Below are 15165 nucleotides of genomic sequence, written 5' to 3' on the forward strand. Positions count from 1 at the left end.
GAACAAGGAGTTGTGTTGCATGTTCTGAGAGAAAAGGCCTGATCTTCTTAATATTATATAATGCAAATCTGCAGGACCGGGCAGTTTTAGCAATGTGGTCTGAGAAATTTAGCTTATCATCAATCCCAACTCCAAGGTTTCTGGCTGTTTTTGAAGGAGTTATGGTAGATGAGCCTAACTGGAAGGTGAGATTGTGATGAAGCGATGGGTTAGCTGAAACCACAAGCAGTTCTGTCTTAGCTAGGTTTTTATATTAAAAACATTTTACTGTAGCAATTTGGAGTTCAAAGTCAAGAAAATTCTCAGAGATTACACAATTTTTCCACCATTGAAAACTAGAAATATTATTTCAAATAAGTTAAAAAAAGGCTATTTCTTCAAAAGTACCTCCTACTTTTTCAGCACACCAAATGAGAAGTCTGTGTACTGTGGCAGTTTGAAGTTGCATACATCCAAATTCAACAAAGTTCTTAAAGACAGTACATTATTTATCCAATTTTGAGGCTTATAGAAACATCAATATAAATATGTAGATAAAAAAATTGTCTTTGCATGCAAGGTACCTCCTACTTTATCAGCACAGCTAAAATGTCACACACTGTCAGAACTGTCACACTATACCTCACACAGTTTCAGAACACTTAATATGGAGTCTTTGCTCTGTATTGGAACATGGATGGCCATAGCGTATGCCCAGCCTTGCTTCTGGAGATCTCACTAAAGGTTCAGCTCCAAACCTACATAATTAAGAGTCAGGAACAATAGATAGTTACAGGCAGGCTTGTTGGAGCAGGACTGACACTGAACTCTGTAGGAAGGTAGATCTCCTGAAAAAGGATTGGGTACCCCTCATGTATTATGTGCCTTTTAAAAAATAGACAGTGGTTCTACTTCTTTGGTTAAATAGCATTTTGTTGTATTTGTTGTATTCAGATGCATGCTATGTCCAGTACACATAGCCCTCTAAATCGAATGATGTGCCATACCTCGAAAACGCTGCAGTAAAATGGTTTCATATGAGGCGTGCATATAGTGTAGGACGTCCTGTTTAAGAACTGACCATTCATTTCATCTACTTATTAGAAACGGGGTCGTAATACCCCTCTAAATCGATTAATGTTCCATATCTCCTTTTCTACGAATCTTGCAATGAAATGCAGGTAGAAGAATATAGTAGCCCTAATACAGATACAATGACAGCAATAAATAACACGAATATTAATCAGATGTACATAAAACAAACAGAAAAAAATAACGAAAAATGTCATTACATCTCGATTCTGTGCGTCTAGAATGAAAAGCGCTTTGAATGCGCGTTCCCTCTGTGTTGGCCCTGCAATTACCGTGAGTATAGTAATCGCGGCTGGCTTGGCCGTGTTTTTCTGAACTGCGGCTGGCTTGACCGCGGTAGGAGGGTGGGGTGGAGGAAGAACAAACATGTCCCTTTGAGATAGACTCTAGTACTAATATTGACCAGCACGCTTCAGAAAACACAGACGCATGACTCCGCTACAGTAATGAAAGCCCCACAAAGGACCATCGACACGTTTTATCAGCAACCTGAATTAGCAGCGTCTTTTCACCTTGATTGCCAGTGTTCATATGTTTCACTTACACACACACACACACACACTCACCACTGCACATTCAATCAGCCAGCAAGAGCATGTGGCACAAAAGAAAAAACACAAAACACATTTCATGTGCTCAGCAGGTACGAGTCCAACTATTAAAACACACACAAATGCACATGAAAACACATACACGCATCACAAACCTAAAGTTGGTGAGCTCATAAATTAGAAATTTAATTTCAGACTTCATCAGAGGCTCCAGTCCGTCCATGTAATATTTTTCTGCCTAATAGATTTGAGCTGTCATTCATATCTGTAGCACAAGCTGAAACTGATACTCCAACCAAAAATGAAAATTATGTCATCATTTATGTCACCCTTATGTGGTTCCAACCCTCTATGAGTTTATTTCTACATAAAAGAAGATATTTTGTAGAATATCAGTAATCAAACCGTTTCCCGTTGACTGTCAGAAAAAAGGTACAAAAGCTGTTACTGGGCTGGTATCTTACACTTTTGGACCTTTTATATCCCTAAAGGTTACATAGTAAAGTGTGCATATCAGTGACAGATAAAAGCATGAGTGTGAGTTTTTTGGGGGGTGAACATCCCTTGAATGAGTTACACATTAAAGTTTAATGCTTCTTATGTTTGATGAAACTCCTAACCTTTGGTATGAGCTATAATAATAATGACAACTGCCTTAGCAAACACCTTTTAAGTACGCATGTATGGAGTGATTTTTGTGCCAATATTCATCAAACAAATCCAGTGTTTTGCAAATAAACACAATCTGCTTTGCAAAGAAAAACTCGACTTTCAAACAAACGCAAAGTGATTTTCAAATACAAAACTCTATTTGAGAGTAAATGCAGAGGTATGGACAAATATATGTATTGTGTGTTACAACTGTGAGACTCATTTGCCTTTTTATGGGGAAACTTGGCTTAATTTTCTCACAAATGCGACAGGCTGATTTCTCACACGCGTGCGGGCTGATTTTCTCACATGTGCAATTGAGCAACTTCCTTTTCCAAAACAGCAGATGGCGCTGTTGGTCAATTTACGCTAGTCTCCCGAGACCTGAAACACCTCTTTACCTTTTCAGACCAATATGAGTGGGGAACAGGTGAGTTTCTGTCTTACTAGATCTATAATTAACCATTTAGATTTAAATTTTCATAAAGCAACCCTACTACAGTGTCAGTGAAAATCACAACAAGTGCTGTAAAGTTGTTAACATGATTGATTAGTTCAAAACATTTAACTAGGCTGTCTTTCCCTATAAAAACTGATCCATTCTCTGTACCTCTTATCCTCTGTTGGATCGCGGGATATAGAATATACATATATATACATATATATTGATATATATTGATACAATTGTTCAACATTCAAAACAATGCAGGGGTATAACAATATATCGTGTCACAATATATTGTAATACTAAAATGCAAATGTATAGTGGATAGTGACAATATTGTGTGCCAAAAATGAAAGCATTTTGAATTTTATTTTTACGTTAGGTCAAGTAAGATTTATTGTCTTTCTTCTACGTATATATGTTGAAACATAGCCTACAGTGGAGAGAAATGTTGTAGGCTACCTCTGCAGTAAAAGTTTAAACAAGTATAAAACTACACAGACAACCTACTAAAAGAAGTAGGCTAATCTAATTATACAAATAGGCTACTATAATCGAACTAGTTTAAGTTCAGGTGAGCTTTATTGTGATTCAGCTATATAAATGTACCAAAATATAATCTAAACATTAATATTCCTTGTGAAAATTAGTCATGGTTTTACTAAATAAATACCATGGTATTTGTAGTAAAGCTGCCTATATTGAAATGGTAACCTGCAAAAAAAACATGGTTACCACACTTTTACAATAGTAAAAACAATTGTAATTTTCATAAGGGATATCATAGTTTATTATCATATTTATGTTTATTTATAGTAATATACATGCCTTGTACAACATTTCAAACTAAAAGTGGCCTGTAAGGAGATATTTCCTATTTCAACCAATATACCAGCAGATTTTAGTCTGACAATAGCCTGTTTGGAAAAATCCAACTAAAATTATGTAGCTTTTTATATATGGCCGAGCAACATTTTAACTCATGAATTGAAGAATAAAAGGCTACCGTCAGGAATTATATTAGTGGCTCTTTAAAATGCAAATGTTGGTCATCTGAGTCACTTCTAGAAGAGTCCTCGCTGTCCAGAGTGTGTCTTCACCCGTGTAGCACGCTGTTTATTAAACCACTGTTTATTAAAATGCTGAATTTAGTATTATATGAGCGTGATCCTATCACTTGATCCTTCTCCCCAATTGACAGGACAAGAGTGACACCAGAAAATAAATATTCATCATTTTGCTTAGCTAAAAAATACGTAATTATTTTAGACAAATGATTGCACAGTTACATCATTTAAAAAAAAAAAAAAGTTTTAGATATTGCACTAAATAATGTGATTTGTTTTCATTTTTTTATTAATAATTAATGACCTCTTGGGTGATATTACCATATCTGATACTAAATTAAATTGTGTAAGCTTTCATTTTTGGTACACAATATTGTTGCTATCTATTATACATTTGCATCGTTTTGAATGTTGAACAATTGTATCAATATATATCAATATATATGTATATATATGTATATTCTATATCCCGCGATCCAACAGAGGATAAGAGGCACAGAGAATGGATCAGTTTTTATAGGGAAAGACTTCCTAGTTAAATGTTTAGCCATGTCACCCCTGATTTTTGAACTAATCAATCATGTTAACAACTTTACAGCACTTGTTGTGAATTTCACTGACACTGTAGTAGGGTCGCTTTGTGAAAATCTAAATCTAAATGGTTAATGAATGGTTTGATGAATATTGGCACAAAAATCGCTCCATACATGCGTACTTAAAAGGTGTTTGCTAAGGCAGTTGTCATTATTATTATAGCTCATATACCAAAGGTTAGGAGTTTCATCAAACATAAGAAGCATTAAACTTTAATGTGTAACTCATTCAAGGGATGTTCACCCCCCCAAAAAACTCACACTCATGCTTTTATCTGTCACTGATATGCACACTTTACTATGTACCCTTTAGGGATATAAAAGGTCCAAAAGTGTAAGATACCAGCCCAGTGACAGCTTTTGTACCTTTTTTCTGACAGTCAACGGGAAACTGTTTGATTACTGATATTCTACAAAGTATCTTCTTTTATGTAGAAATAAACTCATAGACGGTTGGAACCACATAAGGGTGACATAAATGATGACATAATTTTCGTTTTTGGTTGGAGTATCAGACAAAACACTGGATTTGTTTGAAGAATATTGGCACAAAAATCGCTCCATACGCATGCATTAGTTTGTGATGAGAGAATGAGGTTTTAGTGGGGCTGGGGGGAGGAACGTTTTTCCCAGGTTAAAACATCAGGGAGCCTCTAAGCTATGAGCAAGCTGTTCCTCTCTCTGAAACAGTTACTGTTTACTATTTATTGTGGCGCTGATAGGCTTTTAAGAAATGATAGCTCTTCCTGCACTTAAGATGGAAGCTGCTTTATTACCTCCTGAATGAATAAATGAATGAATAAAAAGCTAGTCGAAAGAACAAATTAAGAATGTGATGTTAAGGGTATAAAAATCAGCATTGATCTGTTAAGATATGACATCTGAGTTTACATAAATATCTTTTTGCAAAATAGATAAGCTAGTTGAAAAGTAAACTGCATGGACCGATATATCAGGCAAACCGATTTTCAACCAATTGAGATTATCAACCATTACCATTACCGCCTTCTAGTGTCGGTTCAGATTAACCAAGTCCGTCAATATATAAGACTTTTTATGTTGTCAATATTTGTAGTGAAATTTGAGCTAGAATTGTTTAGAATACGGTTTTTTTTTTGCAATATACATATATATGACATGAGATAGACTACCATGTGACACTGAGTAAGCGGCGCTGCATGATCAGTGAATGACATCAAAGTACCGCGAGAGAGATTCGAAAGGATCCATCTGTTCTCTTATCGCTCTCGCGGTACTTTGATGTCATTCACTGATCATTCTGCGCAGCGCCGCTTCAAGTCGAACACACCTATTGACTGCTGAAAAGTCAGCTTTGACATCACAAGAATAAATTACATTTTAAAATGTATTAAAACAAAATAGCTATTTAAAACTGTAATAATATTTATAATATTTCACAATATTACAGATTTTGTTTACTGCAATCTTTGTTTGTTTGTATGTTTGTTTGATCATATAAATCCAGCATTGGTGAGGGGAAAAAAATAGTGCTGTGAAATGATTAATCGCGATTAATCGCATCCAAAATAAAAGTTTTTGTTTACATAATATATGAATTCGTATTGTGTATATTTATTATGTAGCTATATATAAATACACCCACATATATTTTGAAAATATTTACATATATTCTTATAATTTATATCATATATAAATATATTTAATATATAAAGGTAACATGTTTTTCTTAAATATATACATGCATGTGTGTATATTTATATATACATAATAAATATACACAGTACACACACAGATATTATGTAAACAAAACTTTTATTTTGGATGCAATTAATCGCGATTAATCCTTTGACAACACTAAAAAAACATTTCAAACAAAATATATTAAAATAGGAAATAGTTATTCTAAATTATATTTATTTTATAATTTATATTTTATTTTAATGCATTTTATTTATTTATAAAAAAACTCATACATTGGCACAATTATTCATAATTGGCTAGAAAACTAATTTCATAGCAGAAATATATATAGAACCCTATATCAAATCAAGCACTACTCCTAAATGTCAAAAGAAGATTAAAGTTCATTGAGACGCCCTGAAAGTTAGTGCGAGTGTGTTTACAGGGTGAGTGACAGGACTGAGGATATGAGTTTTGACATTGGACAGATTGCGTGTCCCTCGGTGAGCCCTGGGGTGGCAGAGGGGCTGGGATCAGCCTCTTCATGAGGCGGGGCGGTTGGGGTATAAGAGCGTGTGTGTGTGCATTTCAGGACAGGCTCACAGATGTGCACGACGACCCCACGGCAAAGGAACTGCTGTCGCTACGCAGCACACATTGCATAGCAACCGGATAACATCAGTCAGATAGGCCCAATTTTAATGTTTAGACGTAAAAGGTTATAAATTAATTAGCCAAAGGCAGAGACAAGGCTCTGGATAAACAAGAAACACAGTAATACCCGAATACAACTTAATTATAGGTATGGTTACCACTTTCAAACCTGGCGCTGAATAAAACCATCAATCCACAGGTGAACTAACTAGCAGGTCACAATTTCCGCACGTCCAATTTGTGAAAATGATATGCACAGTCTCTAAATCAAATGAAGTGTTTAATAATATTATCATTGTGACTGCAGTACATGTGACAGTGTGAGGCGGCTGTATGACCTTCGCTACATTAGGAGGTGTTGATGTGTTTATTTCCATTCAAACAAACTGTAATTGCACTACGGTAAAAAGACGAATCACACATCTCACAGCCCGGAAAACTGAAAGATGCAAGATGAAAGGTGCAGAGGGGAGCAAGAAAAACACATGGCAGTTGTCTATTCTGTCTGTTTTCCTTTCAGAGAATTAAAAGGCTGTGAGGCAACGGAGGGATTTTCTCCTGCTAAAAAGTCAGAGCTGGAGGCCACGCTGAGAACTAAGCCAGGCTCTGCCTTTCATCTGGCACAGCATCATTTTACAAACTGTGTACCTGCACTCATGCATTCAATAAGCTGGTGTTAATTCAAAAGTCACTACATAAAATACTGTCTTTGATCATTTTCATGTTATTTGTGCTCCAGACCTACTTTTTATTGTAACTTGGCCAGAGATGTATGACACACTAAACTCTTTAATTCATCTGCCCACATCTGAAAAAAAACAACAACTCAGATGGTGTTAATCTGAATTAGGCCTATGCATATTCAAAAATAAGGTGTCATGGTTTTGTTTAATACATGAAGATTAGTTAGAAAACTTTTTTTTATGTACATAATAAACAATGCATGTTAACAAGCATGGCCTTTGAAGCAGAGTTACAGAGTTAATTTGAGATTATTTATTCACACTTGACAGTTTAAAATGAAGTGTGAAAAAAATATGTTAGGAATGGAACTCTTGCATGCACACTGTGCAGTGTACACTTGCATACGATAAGATAAAAAATGTGATGATGTTTGCTTCAAATGTGCTACATTGTTGTTATATGAACTCATCAACTTGTACTTTATCATAAGCAAAAACAACAAAAAACAAATTAGCTCAAGAATAAATAATCACCGTTATATTGCATTTTAATCCAAATTTTTGTCAATTGTAATTATAAATTAATAATTATATAATTATAATTATATAATATAAAATAATATAAGATAATTAAGATAAGATAAATAATAATAATAATACTAATAATAATAGATAATAATACATAAATCTACCATATCTCAAAGGAACACATATATTGAGATTTATTCACAACTGACATCTTAACATTGTGAAAAAAAAATGTTTGGAATAGAAACTCTTGCATACTTTGCAGTGTACACTTGCCTACTATATTTAGCTATTCCACATCATTATGTAGGCTATGTTTATTTCAGTGAATGACATCCATTTACCACAAACAAAAATAGTTAATTATTTCATGAATAAATAGTTATATTGCATTTTAATCAAATTTTCTGGAAAAAAATCTTTAGAATATAATTAAAAAATAAAAGAAAATCTATATAAAAAAGCAAGACAAAGAGAAACACTAAGCCATGAAAACAAACAAATGGAATATCCCAGAACAACAAAACACAAAACTTGAAAAAGCATATGCACTGCTGTTTTTCTCAATCCACTTTTCTGTGAGAAAAAAGGAGTAAAAAAAAAATGTATAAATAAAAAATAAAGCAAGAAATATTACACTTTGAAAACAAATACAGCAAATGCCTAAGAACAACTAAACACAAATCTTGAAAAAGCGTCCACTGCTGTTTGCGTCAGTAGACAGTTTTATGGTGCAGGGGTCATGACCTGAGAAAACTCAGCCCAGCGGGACACCTAATTATACAACATTTTCCTTGGAATAAAAACACGAAGATCCATGTCCTAATGTTTTGTACACATAACTAAACGATAAAAAAAAAAAAACGTATTTGCACATGCATGGCTCTCGAAAGATGAAATGAAACATGTTTTCAAACAGTATCAATGTTGCCGAGTCAGATGGATGATGTTCATGCACAGCTGCCACCTGCTGGTGAAGAGAGGAACGTCTCTAATTATTGTTCCCCCCAATTAAACCAGCTTTTAAAAGTTACATAACAGATTCATTCATGCAAACACGAACAATTATAAATTTAACAGCTGTCTATAAAATCTTAATTGAGCAAGTATCAGCACCATATCTGCTTAGGACTGAAATTTGAGCGCGCTGCGCAGAATCCGCCCCTTTTCCTCAAGCGTGTCCAATAGTGTTTCCAGAGAGTCTTGAGCTTTATTTAATGACCTTTGCTTGACTTTTCCACCAATTTACAGGTGTGCCATCACAGGTGGACAGCGACATGGAGAGACAGCAGCTACAGCAGGTGAGCGATTTTATTTACAGTTAATATTTATAAACAGCACACTTGTTTTGCCAAAACTTTGCGCAGTAAGAATTTTACGCACCATGAGTTTGATCGTGTGTCATCACAGACTGGCGTTTGAGAGCGCTTCAGCTCATCTATATAAGATGGAAAGCGTTACATCACCTCTGTAATTTGATTTCTGTCAGGTTTTGAACCCGCAGAGACTGAAGGCACTACAAGAATGGATGCAGAAAAGCTCAATCACTTTAACACAGGTCAATGGGCAGAGGAAATATGGTGGTCCTCCTCCTGGTGAGTGAGTACTCTTGAATGGAACTGAGATCAACCTGTGGCATTTTGTGTCTCATGGTATGAGACAGGAGTATGGTGTGGATGAAGACGGAGCTGGCCTCTTATTTTCCTTCGCAACGTTAAGCAGAGCAGAAACAAGCCGTTTGCTTTTCCTTTTAGAGTTTTTAGGAATAAAGCTTTATCATCTTGGGTTTAAAAGAAAGAACTGATACGAAAGTTTGAACCATGCCTCTTTTGTGTTTGTCTTTACCTCCAATAAAACATGGACACCTGGAGCTCAATTAGGCTGCAAGTCCTCATTGCTGCTCAATTATTGCTGATTGGATGGTTATTGCTTGATTGAAATTATTAGTTCAAGATCCTTTTTAAAACAAAATCTGTAGATGAGTGAACTTAAATTCTAATTTATCACTTTAGATGTAAATAACCTGTTTAAATCAGACACCAACAGTATTTTCTGCGCAAGTAATATCTGTTTTAGTTGTCACACTTAACTTCAGGAATATTATCCCTAATGAGTCAATTTTAAAAGTTACATGTATTTATAAAATGCCTTTTATATGTAACAAATCATGAGTGCATAGATAGCACTTCCTTAGTTTTTGCTCAAGGAGTACATCTCATTTTCAGCTTTGATCTGAGTGTGGTCAGTGCTTATGTGGTTTTTAAGAGTATAATTATACTTTTAAAGGATCATATTGTGAGGATTTTTCTTTATTTTCAAGAGCTTAATGCACTATGAAATATATCTCAAAGTATATATGCTTTATAAAGTCAGATCTTGACAGTCTGGGCATTTCAGTGGCTGTGATGGTCATAATTTATTATGTTTCTATCACAGTTTGACCGCTAGTGGACACAAAATCATGAAGCCTTGAAGTTACTACTTTATATTGATTCATTTTATTTTTATTTATTAAAGTACTTTCAAAAAGTGTATTTTGGCAAAAGTGTATATATAAAATAAATTAATATATAAATGAGAATTTATTTCTATTTGCATAACTGTGTGTATGAATGTATGTCTCATATTATTCTCAAATTAGTTTTAAAATTAATCATGAAATATTTTTGAAATGTAATCCCAGTCACTTTTGTTTTTGAGGAAACCCAAATTATCACTCCTTTCTTTACTTTCTTCTCTTACTCCAGGCTGGCAAGGTCCTGTTCCCGGCCCCGGCTGTGAGGTTTTCATCAGCCAGATCCCACATGAGGTCTACGAGGACCGCCTGATCCCTCTTTTCCAGAGCGTTGGCACTATTTACGAGTTTCGTCTCATGATGAACTTCAGCGGGCAGAACCGAGGCTTCGCCTATGCAAAGTACGGCGACCCCGTCACCGCCTCCACCGCCGTCATGACCCTGCATCACTACCGTCTGCCGGATGGGGGCTGCCTGACGGTGCGCAAGAGCACAGAGAAGCGACAGCTGCGTCTGGGGGATCTTCCGACTGACATAAATCAGGTGAAGTTGCTGACGGTGCTGCGAATGGTGTCTGAGGGGGTGGAGGATGTCATTCTGAAGATGGCCGGGCCCAAAGGGAGAGAGGTTGTGGCTCTTGTGAACTACTCCTCCCACTACGCCGCATCCATGGCCAAGAAAGTGCTTATGCAAGGTATGCCGGGACATGGAAATATTTGGATTACTAACCAAATGGCTATTATTTTGCAAGACAGTTGTATGTAGTATGTTGCATGTGTAGTATGTGAATTTGTAGTAAAGTATATTGTGTATATACTGTGTATTATGCATTAAGTAATACATCAAGGTTTATTTATTTTATTAATATGTAACCCTGGAGCACAAAACCAGTCTTAAGTTGCTGGGGTATATTTGTAGCAATAGCCAAAAATACACTGTATGGGTTGAAATTATTGATTTTCTTTTATGCCAAAAATCATTAGGATATTAAGTAAAGATCATGTTCCATGAAGATATTTTGTAACTTTCCTACTGTAAATATATCAAAACTTAATTTTTGATTAGTGATATGCATAGCTAAGAACTTAATTTGGACAACTTTAAAGGCGATTTTCCTCAATATTTTAAATGTTTTGCACCCTCAGATTCCAGATTTTCAAATAGTTGTATCTCGGCCAAATATCCTATCATAACAAACCATACATTAATGGAAAGCTTATTTATTCAGCTTTCGGATGATGTAGAAATCTCAATTTCGAAAAATTGACTGGTTTTGTGCTCCAGGGTCACATACAGGTGCTGGTCATAAAATTAGAATATCATGAAAAAGTTTATTTATTTCAGTAATACCATTCAAAAAGCGAAACTTGCATATTAGATTCATTCATTACACACAGACTGATATATTTCAAATGTGTATTTCCTTTAATTTTGATGATTATAACTGACAACTAATGAAAGTCCCAAATTCAGTATCTCAGAAAATTAAAATATCAATTAAGACCAATGCAAAAAAAAAGATTTTTAGAAATGCTGGCCAACTGAAAAGTATGAACATGAAAAGTATGAGCATGTACAGCACTCAATATTTAGTTGGGGCTCCTTTGGCCTGGATTACTGCAGCAATGCGGCGTGGCATGGAGTCGATCAGTCTGTGGCACTGCTCAGGTGTTATGAGAGCCCATGTTGCTCTGATAGTGGCCTTCAGCTCTTCTGAATTGTTGGGTCTGGCGTATTGCATCTTCCTCTTCACAATACCCCATAGGTTTTCTATGAGGTTAAGGTCAGGCGAGTTTGCTGGCCAAACGAGAACAGGGATACCATGGTCCTTAAACCAGGCACTGGTAGCTTTGGCAGTGTGTGCAGGTGCCAAGTCCTGTTGGAAAATGAAATCTGCATCTCCATAAAGTTGGTCAGCAGCAGGAAGCATGAAGTGCTCTAAAACTTCCTGGTAGACGGCTGCGTTGACCTTGGACTTCAGAAAACACAATGGACCAACACCAGCAGATGACATGGCACCCCAAACCATCAATGACTGTGGAAACTTTACACTGGACCTCAAGCAACGTGGATTATGTGCCTCTCCTCTCTTCCTCCAGACTCTGGGACCTTGATTTCCAAAGGAAATACAAAATTTATTTTCATCAAAGAACATAACTTTGGACCACTCAGCAGCAGTCCAGTCCTTTTTGTCTTCAGCCCAGGCAAGACGCTTCTGATGCTGTCTCTTGTTCAAGAGTGCCTTGACACAAGGAATGCGACAGCTGAAACCCATGTCTTGCATACGTCTGTGCGTGGTGGTTCTTGAAGCACTGACTCCAGCTGCAGTCCACTCTTTGTAAATCTCCCCCACATTTTTGAATGGGTTTTGTTTCACAATCCTCTCCAGAGTGCGGTTATCCCTATTGCTTGTACACTTTTTTTCTACCATATCTTGTCCTTCCCTTCGCCTCTCTATTAATGTGCTTGGACACAGAGCTCTGTGAACAGCCAGCCTCTTTAGCAATGACCTTTTGTGTCTTGCCCTCCTTGTGCAAGGTGTCAATGGTCGTCTTTTGTACAACTGTCAAGTCAGCAGTCTTCCTCATGACTGTGTAGCCTACAGAACTAGACTGAGAGACCATTTAAAGGCTTTTGCAGGTGTTTTGAGTTAATTAGCTGATTAGAGTGTGGCACCAGGGGTCTTCAATATTGAACATTTTCACAATATTCAAATTTTCTGAGATACTGAATTTGGGACTTTCATTAGTTGTCAGTTATAATCATCAAAATGAAAGGAAATAAACATTTGAAATATATCAGTCTGTGTGTAATGAATGAATCTAATATACAAGTTTCACTTTTTGAATGGTACTACTGAAATAAATCAACTTGTTCATGATATTCAAATTTTACGACCAGCACCTGTATACTCGTGTGTGGATTTTTAATTAATACTTTTACTCATCAAAGATGCATTAGATTGACAAATAATGTCTATTTTAAATAAATGCTGTTCTCTCAAACTTTATTTATCAAAGAATCCTTTACAAAAATGATCATGTTTTCCACCAAAATATGAAGCAGCTCAAGTGTTTTTAACATTGATAATTATAAAGAAATGTTTCTTGAGCAGCAAAGTAACATTACAATTTAAATAAGCATGTTATAATGATTTCTGAAGGATCATGTGATGCTGAAGACTGGAGTAATGATGCACTCTGTCAACACACATATAAATATTTATATATAAATATAAAAATTCAAGTATTGTAACATTCAACAAATTGTTCTTTTAAGTTGTTTTTTTTCTTATGTCTTCTCAGCTTTTAAGAAGCATTATGGGATTTCCATTACCGTGAAATGGACGTCCTTCTCCAAGTCAAAGCATGTATCTGAGACTGGACAAGAAGACGCCACCTTTACCCCACCTGTTCTGAATCCCCTCCCCAAACCCTCCATCAGGCCTCCCCACCTGCAACCTCAGCCCTCCCTTCATGATGTCCCGGCCCACCCCCCTCTCCAGTCCTTCTTCAGGGCTGTGTGGGGTCCAGCCGGCCCTCCGAGAGATGAGATGAAGCCACAAGGCCCCGTGAACTGCGACGCTGTGTCTCTGCTGCAGTGGATGTGCGAGGTCTACAGGCTCGGCACTCCGCAGTATGAAGTCCGTTACCATCATGCCAGCTCCGACGGCTTCCTCTGCTTCAGCTATGAAGTCCTGATCCCATGCTTTCTTATTCCCCTGTACGGGGTTATCCAGATCCTTCCAGGCCCCAGTGCTCAGGCCACGAAGGAGGAGGTTTATCGAGCCGTCGCCGAGCTGGTGATCCAAAGCATCTGTAAGGTCTCAAGTTTACGACCTTTCTAAATTTTGAGCTGTTAATGTAATGTTATCAGTTTTACGTTCAGTATTACGGTTTGAAGGCATGTACTGTTCCAGTTTCAGATGAATGAGAGGAAATTAATGATTGAACAAGTATTTAGTTTAATGTTAAAGGGGGGAAAAAGCCAATCTGGGCAGTGGATTTCTTTTGATTTTACAAGCTCTTGAATTCAGCGGTATGAAAGAGGTTTGAAGTATGTTCTCGTTTGTATGTTTTATAGTATTTTAATAATGTAATATTAATCATTTGTTATTTTAGTCAGCCTCATGACATTTGGATGATTGCATGTTTTCACAACTTCTTATGAGTGCTTTTCACCGTATTTGTTTTGCGTTTTTGTCACCTTTGTTGACTTTGCATGGTGTGCTCGTTTCCTTGTTTGATGGGTTGTACTGACTATAAATGACTTTTGTACAGTAAATAAGTTGTTCCAAGAAATGATTGTTGTGTAGGCTATTGCTCAAGTCCCTGATTATGACTTGGATATCACTATTGTTCATACTTGTAAGTCGTCAACTTTCATGCAGAAAATTGCTACAGATATGAATGATACTTCAAATCACATGGGTTAATATATATAATGATTAAAATCAATTCTTAATTTTATTAGCATTTTTTAAAAATATTAATCTATATTACATGTAAAACAATTCTGTAAAATAACTTTCAATTTAAAAAAAAAAAAGGTGAATCACAACTTGCATGAAAAATTAGGAAGTTTTATTTAAAAGCTGTAAAATTACAATACTAATTTGTCTAAGGAAATATTACTACTGTAATTTTTTTTTTCAATTAAATTATTAAATTTGCAATATTTATGGCTGTCCTAAAGACAAAGTTACATAGATTTAGGCCTAGAGACAATGTAAAAGTAACATCTTG

General features: G+C 36.0%; 1 protein-coding gene across 1 annotated transcript; it reads left to right on the top strand.

The window, feature by feature from the left end:
- The first annotated feature begins 9166 nt into the window (after window positions 1–9166).
- Window positions 9167–14715, top strand: LOC306853499 (dead end protein 1-like). Its single transcript, XM_079390969.1, has 4 exons — window positions 9167–9206; window positions 9395–9500; window positions 10653–11114; window positions 13726–14715. The coding sequence occupies exons 1-4, from the start codon at window positions 9183–9185 to the stop codon at window positions 14265–14267; spliced, it is 1134 nt and encodes a 377-aa protein (XP_079247095.1). The 5' UTR covers window positions 9167–9182; the 3' UTR covers window positions 14268–14715.
- Window positions 14716–15165: the final 450 nt, after the last annotated feature.

The sequence above is a fragment of the Barbus barbus genome (assembly GCF_936440315.1).
Source record: "Barbus barbus genome assembly, chromosome: 33".
NCBI classification, from domain to species: Eukaryota; Metazoa; Chordata; class Actinopteri; order Cypriniformes; family Cyprinidae; genus Barbus; species Barbus barbus.

Bases quoted from the DNA above. Each gene is read 5' to 3' on its own strand.
- LOC306853499 (XM_079390969.1), top strand. From the start codon at position 9,183: ATGGAGAGACAGCAGCTACAGCAG. The intron at 9,207-9,394 runs GTGAGCGATTTT...GATTTCTGTCAG, and splicing joins AGAGACAGCAGCTACAGCAG to GTTTTGAACCCGCAGAGACT. The intron at 11,115-13,725 runs GTATGCCGGGAC...ATGTCTTCTCAG, and splicing joins CAAGAAAGTGCTTATGCAAG to CTTTTAAGAAGCATTATGGG.